Source organism: Dama dama, chromosome 18 (genome assembly GCF_033118175.1).
Source record: "Dama dama isolate Ldn47 chromosome 18, ASM3311817v1, whole genome shotgun sequence".
Taxonomy (NCBI): Eukaryota; Metazoa; Chordata; class Mammalia; order Artiodactyla; family Cervidae; genus Dama; species Dama dama.
Genome location: NC_083698.1, coordinates 59,856,435 through 59,880,959, shown reverse-complemented (window position 1 = coordinate 59,880,959; position 24,525 = coordinate 59,856,435). Strand labels below are relative to the sequence as shown.

Sequence of the window (24,525 nt, the reverse complement as noted above, 5' to 3'; positions counted from 1 at the left end):
GATATATGGTACATTTCACCAAGGCTGCCATCTTGAATCTCAAGAAAGATGCAAATACCAATTTCTAAAGAAACTTATGAACAAAATCTCTTAGCAGTAACGAACTTAAAATACAGCTAAGTGACAAACCAAAATACAAATCCCAAACTCTGAAAAATATACTTTGTGGAACAAACTGTATGGTGAATTACACATTACTGTATGCAAACCTGAGGCAGACTTATACCTCTCTTGAGGTCACATTTCCTCTGAGTAAAATAAGAACAACACAAAACTGCTATTCTGCTGCTGCTACAATTGCTCCTATTACCAGCAGCAATTTACTGAATGTAAATCTGTGTCAAGTATTGTGATAAATGCTCTCCATGCATTCTGTTACTTAATGCTCACAATAATCCATGCAATGGAAGCTACTGTTATTCTCATTTTACAAATGAGATCTGAGGGTCTGAGAAATTACTAATAAATAAGGTGTGTGCATGGTTCAGTCATGTCCAACTCTTTGCAACCATGTGGACTTTAGCTTGCCAGGCTCCCCTGTCCATGGGATTCTCCAGGCAAGAATACTGGAGTGGGTTGCCATGCCCTCCTTCAAGATGTGTTAACCAGTAGCCTGATCCATGAGATGCCAATAGCCTGGTCCATGAGACTCCAGAGCCCAAACTTTTGAGCACAATTGTATATTCTTTGTTGACTGCATTTAGGAGGTTTACTGCCAAATATATATGAAGTTTGCCAATTTCTTTCCTCTGTACGTGATTAGGGGCTTCTATTTGAAAACATTTATATCTATTCACCTTTTAAAACCTTATCTGTGTCTTGGAGATCACTGAATCTCTTCAGTTTCTTGGATTACAATACTTGAATTCTAACCTTTCCTTGCAGTTGGGAGATATGATTGATTACACTCTGCGGTTCCCTTTGATGTGAAGTTGATATTTATGAATAGTATCATCTTTTTCCTTATCCAGGTCCCCTTCTTGGTTAATGCGCTCCTCCCACAACCACTGCTCCTCTCCTCTGCTCTGCCCTTTCGTATTTCTCCTTAGGACACATGTCTGTTCTGCTTTTACTTTGTACATTCTCATCTTGTGAGTTCACGGCCCTGCCTCCACGGTACCTGTTCTGTAGCTACTCTCTCAGTCTGGTTTCACATTTGTCCAGATTTCCAGGTCCTTAACACAGGACTTCTTGGCAAGATACGAATATGGCAGATCTCAGTTTCTCACTTTTTTGGAGGCTACATTCTTCTTTCACAAAGGACTGTGTTTGAATTTGATTAACAGTTGCTACCTTTGATTCTCTAAATTATCCGGGTTGGGAGTTGGATGGAGAGATGGATGGCTGTTTCCAACCCCTATCTGTTGACTGAATTCTGGCACCCCTTTATCCCAGCTGCACAGGTTTTGAGTCTTAATGTTATTTCTCATACTTTTGGCATTTTTCTCCCATGTTGATCATCAGTCATCAGGTCTGGTTGATTGTCTCTTTGCATTGCTTTTCTAATAAATAATTTCCTTCCCATTCCCATGGCAGCCAACCCCTCATCCTATTCCCTGTGGTTAACCTCTGCCTTTTCTTCTTCAGCTCTTTCTGCAAGCCACTGTCAGAACCCATACTTGGCTTTCATGAAAACTACACCAGCTTCCTTCACTGGTCTCTGGCAGAATTGCTCAAAGTTTGTTTTATAAAATGTTAGTGCTGAGGGATCCTCATGAGTAATATTTTCAAAACAAGTTTCTATGATTAAATACATTAGGGAAATGCTGGGTCAAGTAAACTTAAATGTGTTTCCTCACTGCAGAATTCTCAGAGCCCTTTATATGCCAGTGTGCAGGGTAAACTTTCAGGAGGATGATGGAGTATAGAGTCCCTCCCGAACTAATTTGGGCTGCAGAGGTTTTTTTCTTTTTTAATTTCTACTTATTTTGGCAGAGTAACAGGCAGGATTGATGTTTCATAGGAAACATGTTAAGAAATGCTGGTTCTTTGGAATAAATTTAAACTTCTCAGGCTGATGATAAATCTCAGGCCAGTTTATTTAGACGGCTGGGGTGTTTTACATCTCCTGAAGCAACTACCCACTTTGGGCATATCAGTCTCCTGTTATTGTGCAAGCTGCCTTCTTTCTCATGTCTAAGACTATCATGGTAACAATCTTCTTTTGGTCTAGAGGCTTACTCCACTCAAGCTCTAAATCTACATTTTGTTTGTCTTCTAGATGAGCTCAACATTGTCTTTTCAACACATTTACTTTTTATAAATATGTTACAATCTTATCCAGTTCTATTTCTGCCAGCAGCAGATTTGCAAGATTTGCATAGCATTTATAATGATACAACCAGTAATGACTACTCTGTAAGCATCTGTTATGTTCTCAGCATTTTCACAATGCTGTCTTTACAACCACCGTGCAAAGTAATTGTTCTTCGACTCATGTTACAGATGAACAGACTGAGGTTATGTAGGCAGTATGCACATGATTTTGTAGTCAGTGGGTGGCAAGACTGGGATTCAAACCCAGGACTCTATTCTAAGCAACTTAATGTTCACAAAGCTCTAAAGTGGTTTCAAAGCTGGGAGACAGGTTAATTTAGAGATGAGAAACACATCTCTCAGGTAAAAAGTTCTCTTTACTGATAAACAGTAATTTCTAGCTTTAAGAGAGCAGACATTTTAAGATCAGGGCTTAGATTAGAGAGTATCAAAAATACATCTTTTATAACAAGTTTGTATTAACACCCAGTGAATTTCCAGCACTCTGGAAGGTGTCATGGAGGACATGGATAAAAGGTTGATACAGACCCTGAGCTGAGGAACTTGCAATGTGGTTGGAGAGAGGAAATGTAAACATGTTAAATGACAGAACCGTATAGTATAGTTTATAATTAGCTTCTAGACAGGCATTGTTAAACTGAGGTTCATGAACTTCTAGGAGGTCATTGGTTAGTCTTGGAATAGGGTGTCTGTGAATCTCTACATTTGAATGGATACACTCATTTTCACTTGGAAGGAAGAGTGTCTATACCCATCTTCATATTTCCCAAAAACTCTGTAATCCCAATTTGTTAACAACAGTGACTGCATGGGATGCTATGGTATAGGGTATAAATGGAAATATCAAATCATGGTCAGGGGGGCACTGGCTTCAAAGCCACAGAGATTGGGCTGGACTCTTTCTTTACTACTACTGGCTTAGAGACCATGGGCAACATGGCAATTTCTTCAGATTCACTGCTAAGAAATTTGGGTAATAATATACCATGTGTAGACAAGTAGTGAGGATTAAAGGAGCTAGTGCAACTATGGAAAGCATCTGGCGTGTTGCCTGGTATAAGCTAGTCACTCCAGACTAGTTGCCTTTATTTTTGCTAAATTCATTTTTTGGCTCTTGCCTCTGTAAACAAACTGAGTGTTTTACAAACAGTACACATTTATTATCTTAGCAAGTCCTGGAGGTCAGAAGTCTGAAATGGATCTGAGTGGGTCCAAATCAAGGTGTTGACAGGACTGCATTCCTTCTCAAGGCTGGAGAGGATCTGTTTTCACGCTAGTCTAGATTCTAGAGGATGCCCATTTTCCTTGATTCGAAGCCTCCTTTCATCTTCAAAGCCAGCAGTGGTGAGTTGAGTTCTTCTCATGCCATATCATCGTGTGACACACTCACTTCTCTGCCTTTTTCCTTCACTTACAAGGACACTTGTGAGAGCATCTGTCCTTCCTGGATTACCCAGGATAATTTGTTCCTAATTCAACTAATTAATTGATTAAGCAAAATTCTATTGAATTATTTGCTGTATACCATTTATCAGACTTAACGTTTTGTGAGTTCAGTGGGGGCAGTATATTTTTCCTACTGAAATATAATCTTTAATTAATTAACGCTTTCATTTAGAAAATATTTGATATCTAACATGGATTATACCAGTCATTGCTGTTGGTAATTCATAGATAAAGCCGTTTATCGAATATTAAGGTAGATCCTCCAGTGTACAAGGCAGTGTGCCAGGCACTGAGAAGTATACACAGAATTTATGTGTAAGGAGTTTATGGCCTGGTTTAGGCATGAAGAATACATTATAACTAAAAGCTAGGGTTAAAAGGAACTATAGTTAACAATAGGGTCATCACAAGGGAAAAAAAAAATTGTAACTATGTAAGGTGAGTGATGTTAACTAGACTTGTGGTTATAATTTCAAAATGTATACAAACAGAATTATTATATTGTACACACAAAACTAATATGAAATTATAAGTCAATTTTACCTAAATTTTAAAAATTAAAAAAATTGAAGTAAAAAAGCTAGGGTAGAAAGTGCTTCCTCATAAGCATACTGTGGATTTGGTGACCATATTTTTAGCCCTCAAACTGAAAAACATAATGTGACTATAGGATCGAGTATTTGAAGTTGAGCATCTCAGAAAATCTGAGCCATGTGGTCAGTTTTGCTTTGGGGACTTAGAAGAGAGAGAATTGACTTTGGCTGAGGCATGAGCTGGTACATGAGCTAGAAGCTAAAGAATTCCGGGGCTGTGAACTGTGAGGTGTGGGCAGGCATGGCCGGTGCACGGCCAAGCTGAGCGGTGGGGTACCCTGGGCTCAGATGGGGAGGCTGCACATAGGATGTCAGCCAGGGCCTTAGGGGTGAATCTAGTTTTTATTAGATCTCAAAGGTGTGGGGATGGGGGGATGTGTCCTTTCCTCTTCTGCTTGAGGTTGGTAAGGATTTGAGGTCATGGAAGTTATGTGAAAAGAAATTTACATTCTTAGCACTCTCTCTATCAAATCTTTTTTTCTTTTTTAAAATTAGTTTCAGGTGCCTATTCAACTTAAAAAAAAAAATCAGCTTTTTATTTGCAGATTTGTAAGTCTGTCTGGTGGATTAGGGATGAGTGGAAAGAGACTCACTATGCCCTTCCCCCACATTCACACAGTAAAGTCAGATTAAGTTTTGATTTAAAAAGCCAAGGGTGTAAAATCTGAAAGGAATCCAGGTGCCCGTCGGTGGAGCTTCTGTTGGCTTTGCAGGCCCCCTCGGGGAAGCAGCTGTCAGGGACACCTCTGAGCGAGGCCAGAGCCTCCTGCATGGGGAAGTTCAGTTCCTGCTGGGTCTGTTTATATTGGCGGCTTACATCATGTCAAGAGGAGCCTAGACAAACAGCATAAGGGCTTGTGTTCAGGGCAGTGTTTCTAATCCCAGCCTTTCCTGGTTCTTGACCCAAACTTGGCATCATCACAGCTCTTACCCACCTGGGGTCCCCAGGGGGCCCTGCATGACCCAGTGGCCCTGGAATTCCACAGGGCCCATTTCGCCGCAGTTGATGTGGAGGAAAGTTGAAAGTCATGTTTTTATTTGATAGACTTCCTCATGGTTAGAACACTACTCTGGAAATGTACTGATCTGTATGGTGGTGTGGTGCAAGGAGTTGGAGAGATGATTCTGCTCACAGAGGTACTAATGGACTGAGAATGAAAGTCACCTTCTGTGTTTTCAAAGTGACTTTAGTGACTGGGGAAATCTTATGTTAAGTGAAGAGGAAATAAAATTTCATGTACAGGATAATCTTAATTTTGTTAAAAATATACACAAACATACACACACACCCCAAAATAGTAAACAGGGATTATTTCTTGGTGGTGGAACCGTGAATGATACTTTTTTTATTCTTATGCTTTTCTGTTTTTGTTTTATTGTATTCTGAGGGAAGCGGGTTAGAATCTTCTCAATTTCTCTTATTTTTTTTATGACAAGAAGGTGTATGCATACATGTGTGCTAAGTTGCTTCAGTCATGTCCAACTCTTTGCGACGCCATGGACTATGGCCCATCAGGCTCCTCTGTCCATGGGATTCTCCAGGCACAAATACTGGAGTGGGTTGCCATGCCCACCTCCAATGAAGTTGTAAACTTCCCCCTTAATTTTCATTGATGGATGTTTGAGAATAATCACTGCTCTCAGAAGGAAGGCATCTTATTAGAATAAACATACTCATGGCAGAAATAAATGTACCTGATGAGGATAAAAGCAAAACATTGGAATTTTTTTTCTAGAAGCAGCTTGACTTCTTAATTCTCCTAGCTTTCTTATTAAAGTGTGCAACATCAAAGAGATACATTTTAATTCAGTATTTTTAAGTTTCTAAAACAAATGTCCTTATTCCAAGAGTATACATAGTGATTGTAAATAATAAAATGTAAATAATAATGTATATACACATAAACAAGAAAGAGGAAAATAAATATCACACATAATTTCATTACCTAAGAGAAAAAAAACATTCTTAGTATTTGGGTTTATGTACTTCTAATCTTTTTTTCCAGTGCCTAGACATTGTATACATATTACTGAAAACAAACCAAAACAAAAATGACATCTGATGATTTGACTTAAAGGACTATGAAAACACATACTGCTGCTTGTAAACTGACATTTTTCCATCCTCTGACTTAAATATATTCAAGCAAGGTTAACTATGGAAGGGTCTGTTTGTTTAACTCTATCTCTCCAGCCTTCCCAGAAGGCTGTGACTGACATCAGGATGTCTTGGACTGTGGCTCATTTTACTGGGTCTGCTGAACAAAAATTATATGCAGATACACTGTTCATTTTTGTTCCCTAGGTATTTCTCTAGTTTTTTTTTTTTTTTTTTTTTTTCCCTTTTCAGAGAGGCAGATTTGGTAACCCTGAGATTCTCACTCTCAGTTATTCTCCAGTGCATGTGTTCACTGCTTTTGCGGGATCTGGCATAGGGACCTTGAGGAGACAGAGAAAAGGGCCAAGGTTTCAAAATTATTTTAGTTCAGGATGCAAATGTCCCCAGATGCAGCACGTACTTCTCAGGCATCTTCTTCCTCATGAGATTTTGTTGGCTTCTTCTGTTTTGCCGTTACAGAGAAAATCATCCTGTTCTCCGAACCCTTCTCTTCCACAAGTTAGGGCCTCTTGAAAAATATCTTTCCTGATAGTCCTGCTCGGACATAATTTCCCTTGCCTGGTATCCCTGGATGTCCCTCACTGCTTCCTGCCCAGCTACAATTCAGCTCAGCTTTTCCATGGACTCCTGGGCCATGCTGCAGGCAGTATATTTTCTGTTGCTTCTTTGAGGATTTAGTTTGTCATGTAATTGACCTTGTTGACGTATACCCACACTTGGACTCTTAAAAACAAAAGAACAACAAAAATGAAAACAGAAAAGCGTAAGGCAGAAAAAAAAATATCACTCATAGTTCTACCACTAAGAAACAACCTCAGTTTATAATTTTAGGGTTTCTAGGTATTTGGATATTTATTTTAACATGGTCAAGATTTGTTGTATAGATAGAATTTGGTTTCCTATTTTTCATTTAACATGGCGTAAGTATTTCTTCAATCATGAACATTATTTACAAACTTTTTCAATGACTAGATAATAGTTCATTTTATGGATTTACTGCCAAAGGCTTAGCTCTTTGTTTAATGTTAGGAGAAAATATAAATATCCATTTTCTTAGAGTGTGTCCATGATCAGTAGGCATGGAGAACGGTGCTAAGGTGTGTAGTAAATTCTTGGTAAACGTTAGCTATTACTGTGTTTGTTAGTGATAATTTTGATGCAGCTGGAGTCAGAACACCTGGAGAAGCCATACGATGTCCCCTGCAGACTCCAGGCAGAAAGTGTGTAGGGATTCCCTGTGCCTGCTCAGCAGCAGCGAGAGGATTTCTCAGGAGTATAATTTCAGCTCCTTCATTTATATCTTGGCCGTTGCAAGCTGAAATCCATCTGTTACGAGCTCAAGAGCTCAAAAACCTTGATTGGTTCTGGGTTTTCTTGTTGAGTATGTGGTATTAAAAACTCTGAAAAAGTCCTTTGCTTGAATTTGGTGCACCTGGTGGTCAAGTTAACATTGAGTTCTTTTGTGGCATGTGGTAGTATTAACTTTGAACTATACTTCTCCAGATGCCACTTGGGGTGTCCCAAAGAACTTCCTTGCTTCCTATCAACCAGAAAGCACCATTCTTATACCAGGGAGGGATTCCATTCATCAGAATGTGAGAGAAATGTGTGATAGGACAATTATGAAAGCAATAACATGGAGAAGGGAACTGGAAAATGCAGTATGGAGTGGTTAGATAGATGGGAAAACTAGTTGGAGGTGGGTATAGGATTTGGAAAGTGGGGACTGTGATGCAACAAACTGAGTGAAATTGGAGTCATACTGAAAGAGCGACCATAAAAAAGGATAAGAAAGAAATTGAAATGGAGGGTGAATTAAAATGTTGCTGCTGAGCTTTCAAGTTTTCTCTCCCACCTTCTTCCCCCAAGTAATGCCTTTTCTATATTCCTTAAAGTATTCATTGAAACCTATATATCAGAAATGATCAGTTCTGTGAGTCTTTATTAAATGTTGACGAGAAAGGCTAACTTAGACAAGTAATTAATTTATAAAATTCCCAATACATCTGATTTATGTGGAGTCACATGAAATTGACATATGAAATGACATAATGTATCATAAAACAACATTAATTTCCAAACACTTTAGAAATTAAAAGCAAATGTTTGCTTTGGATCCAGATCCTACCAGATCTGTTGGCACATCCTTCCTCCTGATGGATGCTTCATTTTCCCCTTACATCTTCAGGATTATTATTTACATGAGATAGTGTCATGTTCTTGACCTGTTCTAGAAACTGATCTTTTTATTTTAGTTTGGACTAATTTCTCTGAATTTCTCATTTCCTGGTTGTGTATGCCTTCTTTAAAACAGATAAAATATCTTTATATGGGAAACAAATCAATGCCAAATTTTGTTTAAAAAAAAGAGAAATGATATTTAATTTTCTATATAAACCTTTGGAATGCCCCAAAGCATAAAACTTTACTTGGGTCTCATAAATATTTGTATTACTGGTATTTTGAAGTGATGAATTCATTGAAATTTCTTAAACTTACTAAATGATGGTTTGTACAATTTATTTTTTAATCCAATGTTTGATTTTGAATACAAAGATCAAAATATAGGAGGCTTGTATTTCTAGAAAATACACAGAGACAGTTTTATCAGTGTTTTGTTTCTTAACATTAAACATGTATCTGTTTGGCAAGTCTGTTTATCTGTCCTTAGAAATAGATGAGTGTTGAATGTAATACTTTTTTAAGACCATGAATAACATTTAGAATACCATGTTCCCTGATTTTGTGAATCAGTTAAAAGGAAACAATATTGTTGCTTTGATGAATTGTCATATATGCTACTGCCTTTTATTTATATTTTTGTTCTCCTTTATATGGATTATGAAATTTGGCCAGTTCTGTTTACAAAATCAACCTGGTTTCATTTCTCTAACCTTGACATTAAAACCATAGAAGCATATCAAGGCTCTGAAATAGAGATGCTTTAAAAATTCGGAAGTGTTATAAGTAACTTTTAAGTGTAAAAGCACCAGAAGTACTTCATGTCCTATGAGATTTGGTACAAACTTTTGGAACAACCGATTTTTTTTTTTTAAGGTGATTTTCCTTAGCGCATCTCTGCTCAGCCCCCCCCCCCCCCCCCCCCCTTTATGGCAGGTGCCCCATCAGGTTTATTGCAGAGACCCCTGTTTTCTCTTTGAATCCTGTGCTCGGTTTATGACCTGCTTTTGTCTCTCACTCATCCGCAGAGCCCGGCGTCTGCACGGTGTTCGGAGACCCCCACTACAACACTTTTGACGGACGGACATTTAACTTTCAGGGGACGTGTCAGTACGTGTTGACAAAAGACTGCTCCTCCCCTGCCTCGCCCTTTCAGGTGCTGGTGAAGAACGACGCGCGCAGGACCCGCTCCTTCTCTTGGACCAAGTCGGTGGACCTGGTGCTGGGCGCCGGCACCGTCAGCCTCCAGCAGCATCTGACGGTGCGCTGGAACGGCTCGCGCATCGCGCTGCCCTGCCGCGCGCCGCAGTTCCACATCGACCTGGACGGCTACCTCTTGAAAGTGACGACCAAAGCAGGTGGGCCTCCAGAAGCAAGGGCCTTCTGTGTGCCTCTGGCGCTTCCGTCTGTCTCACCAACGGGTGCCCGGGAGCTGCAGCTGCACCTCCTCCTCCTCCGTGGAGGAAAACCAGAGGCAGAGAAGTCCACCGACCGCAGCGGTGGCCTCATTCTCCAGATGCCACCAAATAGCTGGAGAAAATTGGCGTACTGAGGAGCCTTGCAATCTGACGCCAGTCACCGGCATCTTGCGATCTGTCCACATCCAGTGTCTTTTCCTCCTCATTCCGAAAATAGCAGTTGTTCTACTCCGGATAACCACTGTCTCCTGTTATGTTGCTATTTTAGGTCATTGATGTCCAGCTTGGAATTGTCAGTGTCTTTCCCAGCTCAGCTAGTCATGTGCAGTTTCACATCTGTGAGAAAGAGTGTTTCCTTGTTAACATCTGTCCAAGAAGGAGGGAATCCTCAAAAGCAAACTGCAAACGTGTGGGTGTGCATATGGGAGTGGGGATGATGGGCTGTGTGACCAGCAGTCCTGTCCATTCTGGACCCGGGGAAGGCTGCTTATTGAGTTGATGGGTACAACTGTCAGCTCCTGCTGGAAGACACTTAAGGTGCTTGTTCTGAAAGCACTCTCTCCAGCCATGGGCTCATGGAGCTGGCCACTGATGCTGAGACCTTTTCTCAGCATCACCGATTCTCTGAGACTTGCTGGATTCTGTAGCCACTCCACTGGCAGATACATTCCCCCTAAGCCAAACTGTTTGTAGTTGCTAATAAGTGACTCCTAGGGGTTCACAGAGGCCCACATGCTTGTCTGTGAGATGTTGCCTAAGAGAGACATCTTAGAAGCAGAACTCAACCCTTCATTATCAGCCCCAAAGAATGAATTCAGTTTGTTACACATTTTATGATATCATGAATGGTTCCTTTCATGCTGCCTTTGGTTAGTGCATATTGTTTTTCAGCTGGATATTGAACTACATGTCCTCTTAGCATGCTGTTTCTTTAAGCATGATATTTGAGGAAGTCAGCATATATATATATATATATATATATATATATATATTTTTTTTTTTTTTTTTACTTTTTGCATTGATGAGAATTTAACAATGTAAAAGCATCACTTGGGTTCCAGTTTCTTTATCTAATACGGATCAGAAAGGGAAGCATTTGATAAAGCAGGCACTTTTGAGGGACTGCAGAGACTGTTTTCCATGGTACTTTCAGAACCCTGTTGTTTTCTGTTCAAGTCAAAATATATTCGGTAAATTGATTTGAGCTGATGAAATGCCAGCTTAGCTAAACAAAAGCAGGAAACCAAAGAGAAACCCACGGAGATTTTTATTTAGAGAGTATGACATGGTTTCAGTGAGAAATGTTAAATATTAATGTATTCGAGCAGTCTATAGAGAATGTTCACTTTTGAAAGTGGTAGATGTGACGAGTTCTGTTCTTTCAACTTCAGAGGGATTAATCCACCGCAGAAAATTCAGACACCAGTTGTTAACATTCAAATGACATGTCACTCTGCACATGTAGGCCTCAGCTCATCTCTTTGAAGGAGGCAACGATTTGTGACTTCATGTAAAATGGACACAAGATGACCTATTATTACACAGTACTAATTAGAAGTACTTTGTTTATCTTTTTGCATGCCGGCTGAATATAATGGATACTACTGATATGGAAATTATTAGTCAGCCACAACCCAATTCTCAAAGGAATTCTGCATATTCAAATTACTAACAGTCGAGGAGGTTCAGTACTGTTCCTCTCACAGCTGGCAATACCTTATGGAATAAGTGTACTCTTTGTAAGGACTTCACATGGCAAAAATGAGCAACAGGATGAGGCTGCTAAGAAAATAATAATAGATCATAAATGCCATAACTGGATTAGTGAATTTAACTCTTCCAGGCCTTGAATTCAGTTTTACAGTTTGTCTTCTTTTTTCTGTCTCTCTTGCCATGATGCAGCTCATTTTTGTGGTACCTTTAATACCCAGGTGACCAACTTCCTGTAGCACATGGAGGGCACAAACTTTCTGCTTCCTAGGGAAGGACTATATATCTCTGGGTGCTAAAATTGCTTTGAAATTATCTTTTGAATGAAACAATTCCATTTCCAGACAATAGTCCTTTCTACTCTGGTCCCCAAATCTCAGTTTGTACTACCCCTTAGGGATGTTTTCATTTTTTTTTACCTATTAATTATCTATCTAAAATATCACAGCATATCCTTTGAATGTTTGTTCTTCGTCCATAATTTTTTTTCATAAACTCAAGTGATCAAAGGATATTTCTTTGAAATAGCCATTTAAATCAAGACTGCAGGTGTAAGATGGGAGATGGAGAGAAGTGACTCTTTGCCCCTGTGGTTTACAGACTCAGCACTTCATGATGGACTCTTTTGGCAGAAGAGCACAGGTGGCTGTGTAGCTTGGGTGGAATTAAGCAGTGGTTACATATCTAATAACAACTGGAGTAGTCCAGAAGGTAAAGCAAGGTTTGGCAGCTTGAGAGAGCTCTGCTCCTTCCTGTCACAACTCCCCTCACTCCCCCGCCAAACTCTCGGCACTTAGCGAATCATTTAAAATATTTCCTTTCTGCCATCTGTTCACTTCATCAACTCCACCTGAAAGAGTTACGTCAGATCCACCTGAAAGTATTAACATGTGGGAGTGTGGCTTTGTATTTTACTTTTGGTAGAACTCTACATCTGGGGAACCTGGAGTATATATGTGTTGTTGTTGTTCAGTCGCTAAGTTGTGTCCAACTCGTTGCAGCCCTATGAACAGCAGCATGGAGACGTCCCCCCACCCCCCACACACACTCCTTTGGTATAAACTCTAAACAGAAAAAATTCTCCATTTTTAAGCATCACTATGGTATGTCTACAGATTTTGCACCTCCTCTCTCTTAAAAGTGGACTGCAGCAAAAGCAACAATAACAACGAAAAACAAATAAACAAAAGCAGCTACAAAATAAAAGACCAACAACTTTCCCACCAAAAAAAAAAAAAAAAAATTAGTAATCTGGAGCCAGGTCACACACTTCAAGGGTGAAAAACAGGTTGGTAAAACATTCACTGGTGAAAAGGAAAATTGGAAGACTCTTCATGCAGTGGAAGGAATGCAGCTGCTACTCACATCCCAGATGAGACATGTGCTTCAGCTTTGGCCTTCTGACTGCCAGTCGTTTCTACCAGTTTCCCATGCAGAGAATTGGGAAACTCATCCCAGCTGCAGAAAAGACTAACCCCAAACCCTCAAACACTTCCATGGCATTTTTGTTTCATAAGATGCCTATTTAAAACCTCTTTTGGAAAAGCAATGTGTTTTTCAATTACAACTTATTCATTTTCTTTGCCTATCACTACTGTAATTTACTTTGCATGGATTTTACTCATGTAGAGAGTAAAAATAACCATGCAAATACATGTGTATATGATACAAGGATAGACAAAGTCATTTGTAGTCGAGTAAGTCATCCCAGGAAGCCTAACATTGTTCTATGAATATCCTCTTAACATAATGACAAAAAGAGGAGGAAAAGAGAGTGAATTACAAATTATTCTCTTACTTTGAGGATTGTGTTTCATGAAAGAGATGTCAAGAATCTTGAGAAAAAAAGCAAAAGTGTTAGTCACTCAGTCGTGTCTGACTCTTTATGACCCCATGGACTGTATGTAGCTTGCCAGGCTCTTCTGTCCATTGAATTCACCAGGCAAGAATACTAGAGTGGATAGAGAATATTACTGATGCAGGGATCGAACCCAAGCCTCCTGCCTTGCAGGCAGAATCTTTACCATCTGAGTCACCAGGGAAACCCCAAGAATACTAGAGTGGGTAGCCATTCCCTCTTCCAGGGAATCTTCCTGATCCAGGGATCGAACCTGAGCCTCCTACATTGCAGATTCTTTATCATCTGAGCAACCAGAGAAGCCCAGAGTCTTGAAAAGTGTATATTTAAAACACAGGTGGGCCTGCATCCTCTTAAGCATGCAGGAGCCACCAGTCCATTGCAAAGAAAGAATGACTGACTTGTTCCCTGTGAGTTGAATTCCCATGAACTCAGTTGCCCAAAATCTCAAATTTATTGGTATCACTGCCAGTAATTTTGCTGGAGCTCCTTTGGATGTAAATTCTCGAACAATGTGGCACTTGGAAGAGCAGCGTTTGCCTGCTGTCTAGGAAAGAGATTTGTAGTTTGGAAAATTTTGCAAGGTGGAAAATCTTTGGAATTATGCTCTAAAAGTTAGAGCGTTGTATGGAATTGATTTTCTCCCTTCGTTTCTCTGGCTGGGCAGCTGCCTAGTTACAGGAGTATGAGGTCAAGTTTCTTCTATACCTTAGAGAGAATGTTACAAATCAAATTATAGTTTGCTTGTCTTTTTGCAAAATGTTATTTCAGTGTCTTAACTGGCATGAAATTCACAAATTTCTTTGGCTTTGCCGACTCATTGTATCAATTTACAGGGTAATTCATTCATTTAGTGAGAATATACTATGCACCAGATAATGTGTTCAATGATGGGGCATGAAGAAATAGAAATTCTTTTATACAATAGTTGTGATGGTCAGAATTGACCCGATATTTGAGTTGCTCACAGTAGATCAGTCCAGTGTGTGGACAGACTAGCAGCGTGTCCTTGCTCTGATCACCTTTTCCCATCATTGTCTTCTCTTCACTCAGTTACTCCCACAGCCCAAAACAGACTTTCTTATGACCTTCTTTCCTTCTTTTTACCAAATTCTATTCAATTGATTTTGGGAACTGAGCTGCTTCTCTTGACCAAGAAACCTTCTCTACCCTTTGCCTTGGGCTGAGAATGCTTCCATTCCTTTCATGTACTATACCGTGATTTCCATGTGAGTCTTTTGGTTTATTTCTTGAGAAATCCAGTTTTAGACCATTGGTTTATTCTACCAATAATTTCCACTAAAGCAGATCTGTAACTCTTATGTCAGTTGTGTGGCCTGCTCACAGAATGCTATTTGGCCAGGCTTCTCTCCTCTAGGACCATGACCAAAGGAATATTGGCTTTATAATATTGGCTTGGGGAATATTATCTGTAGCCTCTTACTTCTGGGTGTTTCCTGCTGATCTTACATCACTCTAATGTTGCCTTATGCCAATTTTATATTCAGACAAGATCCATTCCATCCCTCCCCACCCCTTTCTTCTTTCTCATCACCACCTTATCGCCCAACTTCTGACCATCTTCTGAGCATTTACTCATCAGGCTAATATTGATCTTTCAGGAACAAAGATAAAGTCTTCTTTAAAAAAAAAAAAAAGAAGAAGAAGCTCTTTCTGGATATTCAGAAAGGACTAAATCAAAGACTAGGTTTTGTCAGAAATCCAAGAGGGTAAGATTGAAGACACACAGCTGGGGATACTTTCTATTTTCCTGTTAAAACGGAGCATTCTTTGTGGGCTGTCATTCTTAGGAGACAGTGACAGTGAGTAAGGAGGAGTCCAGGGCAGAAATGCCCTGTGACCTGTTGTAGATGTCCCCTTGGCGCTCATCTGCAGCACTGGTATCTAGTTCATCCATTCACTGGGCGGCTCAGGCACTGCCAAGATACTACCAAGAGAACAGTAAAAAGAGCTTCCACCACACACTTGAGACATAAAGAAAATGTTAATACCAGAGTCATCATTTGCTCTGGGTTGATCCTCAAAAGACTCTTCTTGAAACCGTCTCCGTTGTCTTATGGGTAATGTGTTCACATACTGCATCATTTCTTCCTGACATCCTGATCAAACTGATCTGTGCTGTGTGACAGCAGAACCTGGCTGTCTGACCCATAACAGAAATTCCACTCTTCAGTGGGGTCATTTGTTACAGTAAATCCTAGACACTCAGGGCTAGCAGGTCTGGAGAAAATGAATGTTCTCAGACAAATTCTCCAACTGTTTAGATGGTCAGTTCAGCAAACCAAGAGGGGATTCTGTTCTCAGCCTTGTGGAGTGAAGATCCTTTCCTCAGTGACCAGTGCTGTCCAGGTGATTCTGTCCAGCACATGAGGAATTTTGACCTGTGGCCTCCCTGCTTGCTCAAATGTTGAAGCTTATGATCAGCCTGGGTATGCCTGGAGGCCCCAACCTAGGTCTCATGACATCTTAACCATGGAAGCATGGTTTAAACAGCTGTGTGTATCTCATGGATGACTGTAAAATAATGAGGAGGCAAATGTTTTCATTTCTATGAGTGTTATCCTTTGCAGGGGATGTGTTCAGAAGCTTTATATTTATTACTTTAATACATCCACTATGGCAAATAATTTGGAAAATTTCACTTGGCACTAAATATCATCATATGGGGGGAATATTAGATAAAGAGAAAATTACATTGCAAATTATCATCTTTGTTATCTTTGTACACATCTTATCATTTCCACATTGTAGTAGTTGTTGGATAAATGACAACATGATGTGAACCAAGACAATTACTCTGAAAAAGGGCAAAAATATAAACCCTAGAATAACATGGTCAATGAAGAATCATCTGTAAGTCACACTACGTAAGATAACATTGTAAGGGCAAACCTCATACATTTAAAAAGTTCTAAGCCCCAATAAGTGATTTGTGTTATATCACACAATCTTTGATGTGGAGAGATTGAAAGATAATCAAGATTTCAGTGAGGTCCTTCGTGTTCCTTGTTAGAGGACAGTCATATGTACTGTATAAGAATCTGCACTTGAAAACTGTTGGTGGATTCAAGAGTGATTGCTCCTTGTTTCCTCTAGGTTTGGAAATATCCTGGGATGGAGACAGTTTTGTAGAAGTCATGGCTGCCCCCCATCTCAAGGGCAAACTCTGTGGTCTTTGTGGCAACTACAATGGACATAAGCGTGATGACTTAATTGGTGGAGACGGAAGCTTCAAGTTTGATGTGGATGACTTTGCCGAGTCCTGGAGAGTGGAGTCCAATGAGTTCTGTAACAGACCCCAGAGAAAACCAGTACCTGAACTGTGTCAAGGGACAGTGAAGGTAAAGCTTAGAGCCCATCGAGAATGCCAGAAACTCAAATCCTGGGAATTTCAAACCTGCCACTCAACTGTGGACTACACTACTTTCTACCGGTAAGTACAGTGCTTTCAGGAATGGGCTTGGGTTACACACCAGGGATAGACTTGTCCTTGGAACAGAAACTGTCAAATTCCTTGGTGTACCAGGGCCCCCAAAGCATAGTCTAAACACCCCTACTTCTTTCTTGTCTTGAGACTGATCTCCTCTTGAATCAGTCCCACATTATGTCTCAAAATAAGAAATTGGATTGTTTTTGTGTCTGCAGGTTCATTGGGAAGCTAGGGACACCCTAGGGTTTTTCTAGGTGTTAGCTTGACTCTGAGATTGAGGAGTGCTTCCCAAATTCTGGCCTGAAATACAATGGTTTAGGGCAGAAATGGGAATCTCAAATCACTCTGGCTGCCTTTGGGTATTTCAGTGAGCTTGGTTATTCTAGGTTTGAGGAAGGGTTCCTCAGGTCTTTCCCATGGTCTAGCCCCAAACAAATCTGCACATAGAAAACGAGGTGGCCAGATGAGAGTTCCTTGGATTTTAGCCAACCATGAGACTTTGTGTCCAGAGTTAGAGGAGTATAGAAACAGGGCTTAAGAAATGGAGGAAGGGAGGTCTCTCATTAAGACTGTGGATTCCATAACCTTTTCTAATTCTGATCAACCCCCTTCCATACAAAGCAACTGGCTATAAAGGAGACTTGACTTTGACATCCATGCTACAAGGTTGCATTTGTGAATGGATGAATTTGGCCTGGTTATACTTCCATTTACTATAGGATTCCATGGGTTCAAGAACTGTGACTATCTATAACTTTAACCACCACTGGGTGTGGGAGGAAACATGAGATGAACACACCCCCAAAAGGCTTTGTTTAAGTGATTTGCCCATGCCTCTTAAAATGAGAAAACTCCTGTGGTCTGAAGCCACAGAGAAGTTATTTTTACTCTTTAATTGCCACCAGTTTATTTCCCCTAGTTCTCATTAAATGTGATTTTTAAAAAAATTTATTTGATCTCTGGATGTATAAGATAAAGTTTTATAAAGTCAGCTCAAAGTGTGGTGAAAAAGGATGATCCCTGTCATCACAAATTCCTGAACATGGCTGCATCTGTCAAACCATTTGGCTCCAACTCATGTGTTTAGTTTCTTCAAGCCATTTTCTGGTTGTAATTTGAATTCTCTGGGTTCCCTTCTTTCTCCTCCCTAAACTATCCAATAGATTGACCTCACCCTTGTATATTGAAATGGAAAGATCTTTAATGTACTCTGGAGTGAGTTAAGCACCTGGATAGACAAACCAGGCTTCACTTTGAAACTAAATACCCATCACTTGAAAGTCTGATGGGAAGCAGTTGTTGTTTAGTCGCTAAGTCATGTCTGACTCTTTTGTGACTCCATGGACTGTAGCCCATCAGGCTCCTCTCTCCATTTAATTCTCCAGGCAAAGATACCAGAGTGGGTTGCCATTTCCTTCTCCAGGGGATCTTCTGGACCCAGGGATTGAATCCGTGTCTCTGAATTGGCAGGTGGATTCTTTACTGCTGAGCCACCAGGGCAGCTTGAACAGAAAGCAATAGACTAGTTAAGAACTTTGTGGTCTCTCTGAGCTAAAAATCCAGCCCAGCTATACAAACTTGAATAGTTATTTAAGTTCTTCAAACCTTGGTTTGCTTATCTGGGAAATGCAGATGGTAAAAGAACCTACCTTGAAGAGCCATCATTCAGATCCCATGAGATGATAAACATAAGTACATCTGCTTAACCCAGTACTGCCCCCAAGTATTAAGTACTCTGTCATTGTTGGCTACTATCATATCTTCTATCATTAATTAAACGACTAGCAAGCATTAAGGCCTCTTTTGGATGCTTTCCTAGCCCAGTCGTGGATTTGGATTGGACCCTTCTCTGTCTGAAATAGAATGGAAAGGCTATACTTCTCCCAGGACCCTAGCAGTCCACACCTTTGGTCTTCATCCCATTTCAAAGGAATGTGTTGAAAGCAAAAACTGGAGAGCAGGCCTGTAGAGATTCATCCCTTTTTGCAAATTTCTATTTCTTTGCTCTTTGGTGATTTATTTTGTATTATGATCCCTGGACTGTGAGCAGGAATATGATGAGCATCTTGGCAGAAGTCGTGAGAAATGACGTTGACATGAACAGAGAGAATGGGAACTGTTAGGTGGCCAGACAGATGCTTGCCTTCTGCTCTTGAAAATTGCTACAATAGCTACAGTGGCACAGTAAAGGATGGGGGAGTAACTGTGTAACAGGCTGGGTGCCTGAGTTTGGAGAGCTTTTGAGAATGCTCTCAGGATCTTTGTGTACTGAAGTTTGGAGGATAGAGTATGGTGGGAGGGGAGCTTATGTTCTGCTATGTGTGGTGTAGGGGCAGAACCCCCTTCCGGGCCAGCCACTCACTGGAAGAGGCAAGCGGAGCTCAGGAAGGCAGAGCTGAGCTATCCTAACTGTCACTCGCTTTGTTGATGACCTCACTCTCCAACTGAGAGGTTCACCTTCATGAATTTTCAAGTGATAGTGGCCAGTATTGGGTAGATCTTGGATTTCTTTCTTCCTTCCAAGCACAGATGTGGCAGGAGAAAGGAAAGAAACAGGGTCGACATGGAAAGAGAATTCTGTTCTCAGGCAATCTCCAGCAAGGACCAAACCTTAGGGAGCCTTTGAGAAGCAAAGGACTAAGAAGGTATTGGGTGGTTCCAGGCTGGGTGTAACCTCAACTCTGCCACTTGCTAGCCGTGTGGTCCTGGTAGCTTGCTGAGCTTCAGATTCTTTGTCTGTAGACTAGACATGGCAGCAGCTACCTGGTGGTGATCCTCCAAGGCCTGAGGTCACTGGGCAGTGCCATGTTGGCATGTGATAGACAGGCAGTCTTGGTCTTGGCGCAGTATGCTTTATGCTGTGTACCTTCCTTTTTATGGAGAACCTTGTCCCCGCTCAGCCGCTTACTTTTCTGATTCATGGTATCTTCTCCTGTTCTCATTGTGGAGAACAAATTAAATAGAGTCTCACTGATGTCTCTGCAGAGCAATTAAAAAATGAAAAAAAAATTCTTTTGTGACATTGAATGAAATACGGTAAGTTAAGATTGCATTGTAAATGTTTAAAAAATTGTTGTTTTTTGCCTTATTTAGAAAAATGGTACAGATGAACCTATTTCCAGGGCAGAAATAGATGCAGACTTAGAGAATGGATGTGGGTGGGAGAAGGGGCATGTGGGACAAATTGGGAGATTAGGATTGACATATACGCAATTATTGTTCAGTTGCTAAGTCGTTTCTGACTTTTTGCGACCCCATGGACTGCAACATGCCCATGCGTAAAATAGATAGCTAGTAGGAATCTGCTGTAAAGCGCAGGAAGCTCACCTCAGTGCCCTGTGATGACCTGGGTTGGGTGGGTTGGAGGTGGGGGAGGGAGGAAGGCTCATGAGGAAGGGAATATATGTATACATATAGCTGATTCACTTCATTGTGCAGAAGAAACTAGCACAGCATTGTAAAGCAATTATGCTCCAGCAAAAGAGCGTAATACATGTTCATTGTGTAATATTTAAGTAACATTAAAAAGAATAAAGAAGAAAATAGCTATCACATGACATTCCACACATGTGAATGTTTTCCTGCATATTTTATGTCATTGGTGGAATTTCTAAAACGAAGCTTAAAACACTGTCAGTGTTCTGTATTAAGTGCTGTGATCTTTTTTATGAGTCAATATAGGACTAGAGAGATATGCCTTGATATCATGAAAGGTCCTATATGTAAATTGTATATAAATTTGATTCCTTTCATTTTCTCCTTATCCTTCAAAGAAATATCTGTATTTTCCTTTAAGACAAAGAATGAAGTTGCATAATATACAAATGCAACCTTCCAAGTACCGTTGTGTTTGTTACATAGAGAGGGAGAGGATACAGGAAGTATTTCTTTGAGGAAATTTTACCACTTTTGGATTTCCTTAATCATGTGGCAACTTCCATATAAATATGAGATAGTTCTTCCTATAAGATCAAAATAATAATTCTGATTTCTCTGAATTAGAGTTTACTTTTGAGATATCTAGGACTTAGAACTCATTTTATTTTAGTCTTACCCAGTTCAAAAATTTTAATAATAAACTGTCTATTGTCTAAAAACTCAAAAACTTTTGCAAATGATTTTTTTTTCTCTTTTGGGAAACATTTACAGTTTTGCTTATTTTTTCTTCACAAATTAGTTTCCACCCATCATGACCTCATTTAGTATAAAAATGTAATATTCAAAGTCTTTGTGATCAGCATGATTTGGTTTCATTAACCCACTGAATATGTTTGGATGCAAAATAACTTAATCATGAATCACCTAAAAATTGAGTTGTCCTCCAGTTAGTTAATCCCCCTTACAAGTGTTTTGCATTAGCCTTTGATGGTGTGTTACCGAGACATTTCCAGTAGCAAGAGAGGTAGGTAGTATCCTGTGGAAGCATGAATGTGAAATCATTTCAATTATATCTGGATTCAAACATAGGTCCCCCTGAGGAGAAGATGCTGTCTTTGTGTCCCTTCCCTCATCTTTTATTTTCACTTCCCTCCGCCAGCCTCATGTTGCCTTTTCCATCTGTGTCTTGACTGCTAACTTAGAAATCCAGGAGAAGTAGGCCGCCCCCAACCCCAGAGCCTCCCTGGAGGTCCTCAGCAGCCAGTACGGGGTCCACTGACCACCCTGACGTAGCCCATGCTGCTGAGGCCAGCCCTGGCAGCCCCAGGGAGAGAAGGAAGCCAGGAGATGGGCTGGGCTGTGTGGGCCACTCTGGGGAGAGGGAGACCGCCTATACCTTGGGCTGGGGAAACACCAGCAGTGGGCTTCTTCCCTAACTCAGATCTGAATCTTGGATGAAGTAGTTGCAAGTGAATATTTAACCTGTCAGCAAAGCAGGCCTCTCCCGTCAGGGCAGGCCCACATTTCAGAGAAGCCAGGAAAACGAATGTGCACTGTCATTCTGAAGCCCAGGCATTTACAGACCACAGTCGTCTCAGGACTGTTTTCCTCTCCTCACTCCCCTTCGTGGGGTATAATTCACTGGAGCGAAAGCTCCGTCTACTTGTTCAGTTTGGGAAAATGTCTGGGGATCCCCAGTCTAGGAAATGTTCTTTTCTTTCCATGCAGTGGTTTTTACATCTGTCAGGAGTTTGAAGGAAGGCCAGAGGATTCACAGACATGTCCTTCCTGCTGAGGTCCTGGGAGGTAGGTGGTGGGAGTTTGTGCAGGAGAACGTTGGAACCCCGACAGAACCACAGTGTTGGAGATAATGGCGCCCGGGGACTGCCGGTGGCTTCCTTCCAGGGGAAGATCACAGCCTTTGTGGATGACCCACTTTGTGTTTTCCTATAAAGGAAACTCATCATTTATTATAAAACTAGAGGAGGGATCCAGGCAAGGAATATAGACTTTACGTGTGTATGTCTGTTTGTATGAGAAAATCGTATAAAGCTAACTGCTATTCTATAATTCAAATCAAGCCAATCTTCCTTTGCTTCAAAGAAGGACGTTCTTGGAACATTTCTGTTTACAACCTTTAATGAGTTGTCTCAAATTGCCATTAGAACTAGGGTCCTAAATCAAATGAGATGTTCATTTTAAAGTGTGATGCTCTAAACGTGCCTTTTTATTATTCCTTTGGCAAACTCAAATTTTCAGGATGAGCAGCCAGTCTGTATCTTTAATAAAGGTGACACCAGGTGGCAGTAGACTTCAGCCCTTAAAGTTCAACATGTTTTTCCTCCTCAGTAGCTCACTCCTTTTTGTTTTGTATTTTTTTTTTAGAGTCAATCCTAGGCTTCTCCTTCACTGTATCTAAACTTATAATGCACGTTCCTTCCTCTGTGTCCTTGTCTTTCCCTTGCCTGAGATGCCTTCATTTTCTACATTGATTTAAGCTGAAGGCACAGCTCAAATTTCATCCTGGGCCTCTGTAAATGTTCTTCTTTGCTTTCTTAGAGATGCTGATTGTGTTTATCCTTATTTAGCACATATAATATGTTGTATTTGTTGCCATTGTCTCATGCCAGCATTGGATTTTAGGTTCACTTGGTATTGGGGGATGTCTTTTCTACTCTTTCGAATTTCATCCAGCATTACTCCTGGAAGTTCTGCTTTGGGGTAAGTTTTCTTAGCTCCTTTCCTAGCCTCTCTGTCATCTTTATTCTCTCTGATTTCCTTGTGACTTCCACCCCCAGTGGAAGTCTTAGGTCTTTATCCCCATACTTGTTACACACTTATAGTCAGAATGTGCACACTGTTCTGTCGTTTCAGAGAATAGACTAGTCAGAGCTTCTGGTCCACCTTTGATGCTGCAGAAACTACCTGCTCTTCCTACTGCATGAGTCTGTTACTGTGACTGCCAGGAGCATGCCTCTGAGTCACAGAATCTAATTCTGCCTACTCACTTGTAAGCCACTTGGACCTACTTGATTCAATCTGTCCTTGCCATCTTCTTGTGTGGTATTTTGACCTATAGATATTTCTGCATTGACCTCTGTCATCATCTTATTCTGTGGAGTCATGAACTGACATTGACTCTTCTTGGTCACAGTATGTGATGCTATTCATGGAAGCATCACAAGGAAGTTCTCCTGAGCCTTTTAGAATCCTGAGTTTTTGTTGGACTCGATCACCTACTGCCTGTGTGGCTGACCTTCTGTAGCCCCTTCCAGAAGTCATGCTAAAGCCTTTAGTCTCCAGCTCTTCTGGAGGCTGAAACTGTTATCAGGTGGCCCAAAGCCCTCAGCATAAAGCACATTATTAGAGGGTCTCATAGCCAAAAGTATTAGTCCCCTAGTTGGGTTCAACTCTATGACCCCCTGGTCTGTAGCCCACCAGGCTCCTCTCTCCATGGAATTCTCCAGGCAAGAAAACTGGAGTGAGTAGCCCTTCTCTAGGAGATCTTCCCAACTCAGAGATCAAACCTGGATCTCCTACATTGCAAGGCAGATTCTTTTTACCATCTGAACCATCAGGGAAGTCCCAAAGGGCCCAGGCTAAAAAAAGACTCTCCTGTCAGGCAGGGCATTCCAGGGGCCTAGAGATCACTCTCCAGGAGCTAAAGGTCAAAGCTAGACCCTCTTTGGGCCAAGTTAATTCTTCACTATACAACCTGCCTGGCTCAAGGTTAAATGTAATTTCAATTTGATTTTAATGTTAGCTTGGAGTTTATTTTCAGCATAAACTTCCTGGAATCCTGCAGTGTTTCTCCTCAGAAAATTGCATTCTGGATTGTAATTAGATGGGGCTTTTGAATACAGATTTGAATGAGTGTCATTGTAGCAGGTAAAACACTAATTATTTTGTAGCATCTCTGTTGGTTGCTTAGGGTACTTTGATGACTCCTCAGTGAGCAGGAAGCCATGTGGTGTAACTTTATTATATTTTCATTATCAACAGGTGTAAAGCCCTTTCTAGCCACAAGAGCAACATGAGTGGTGGCTGACATGAGGAATGTTTTCTTTATGTTACTGTTGAGCTAAGTGGGGCAC

General features: G+C 40.7%; 1 protein-coding gene across 5 annotated transcripts in view; it reads left to right on the top strand.

Annotated features, from left to right (window-relative positions):
• Window positions 1–24,525, top strand: part of BMPER (BMP binding endothelial regulator) — a 249,470-nt gene that overhangs the window by 165,709 nt on the left and 59,236 nt on the right. For 2 of the 5 annotated variants that reach the window (XM_061165387.1, XM_061165386.1), the window contains 2 exons: window positions 9,645–9,974; window positions 16,720–17,056. In XM_061165387.1, the coding sequence (XP_061021370.1) occupies window positions 9,645–9,974; window positions 16,720–17,056 (667 nt within the window). Of the gene's footprint in view, window positions 1–9,644; window positions 9,975–16,719; window positions 17,057–24,525 lie in introns of those variants that run through there. The other 3 variants (XM_061165389.1, XM_061165388.1, XM_061165390.1) reach the window with 2 other exon arrangements.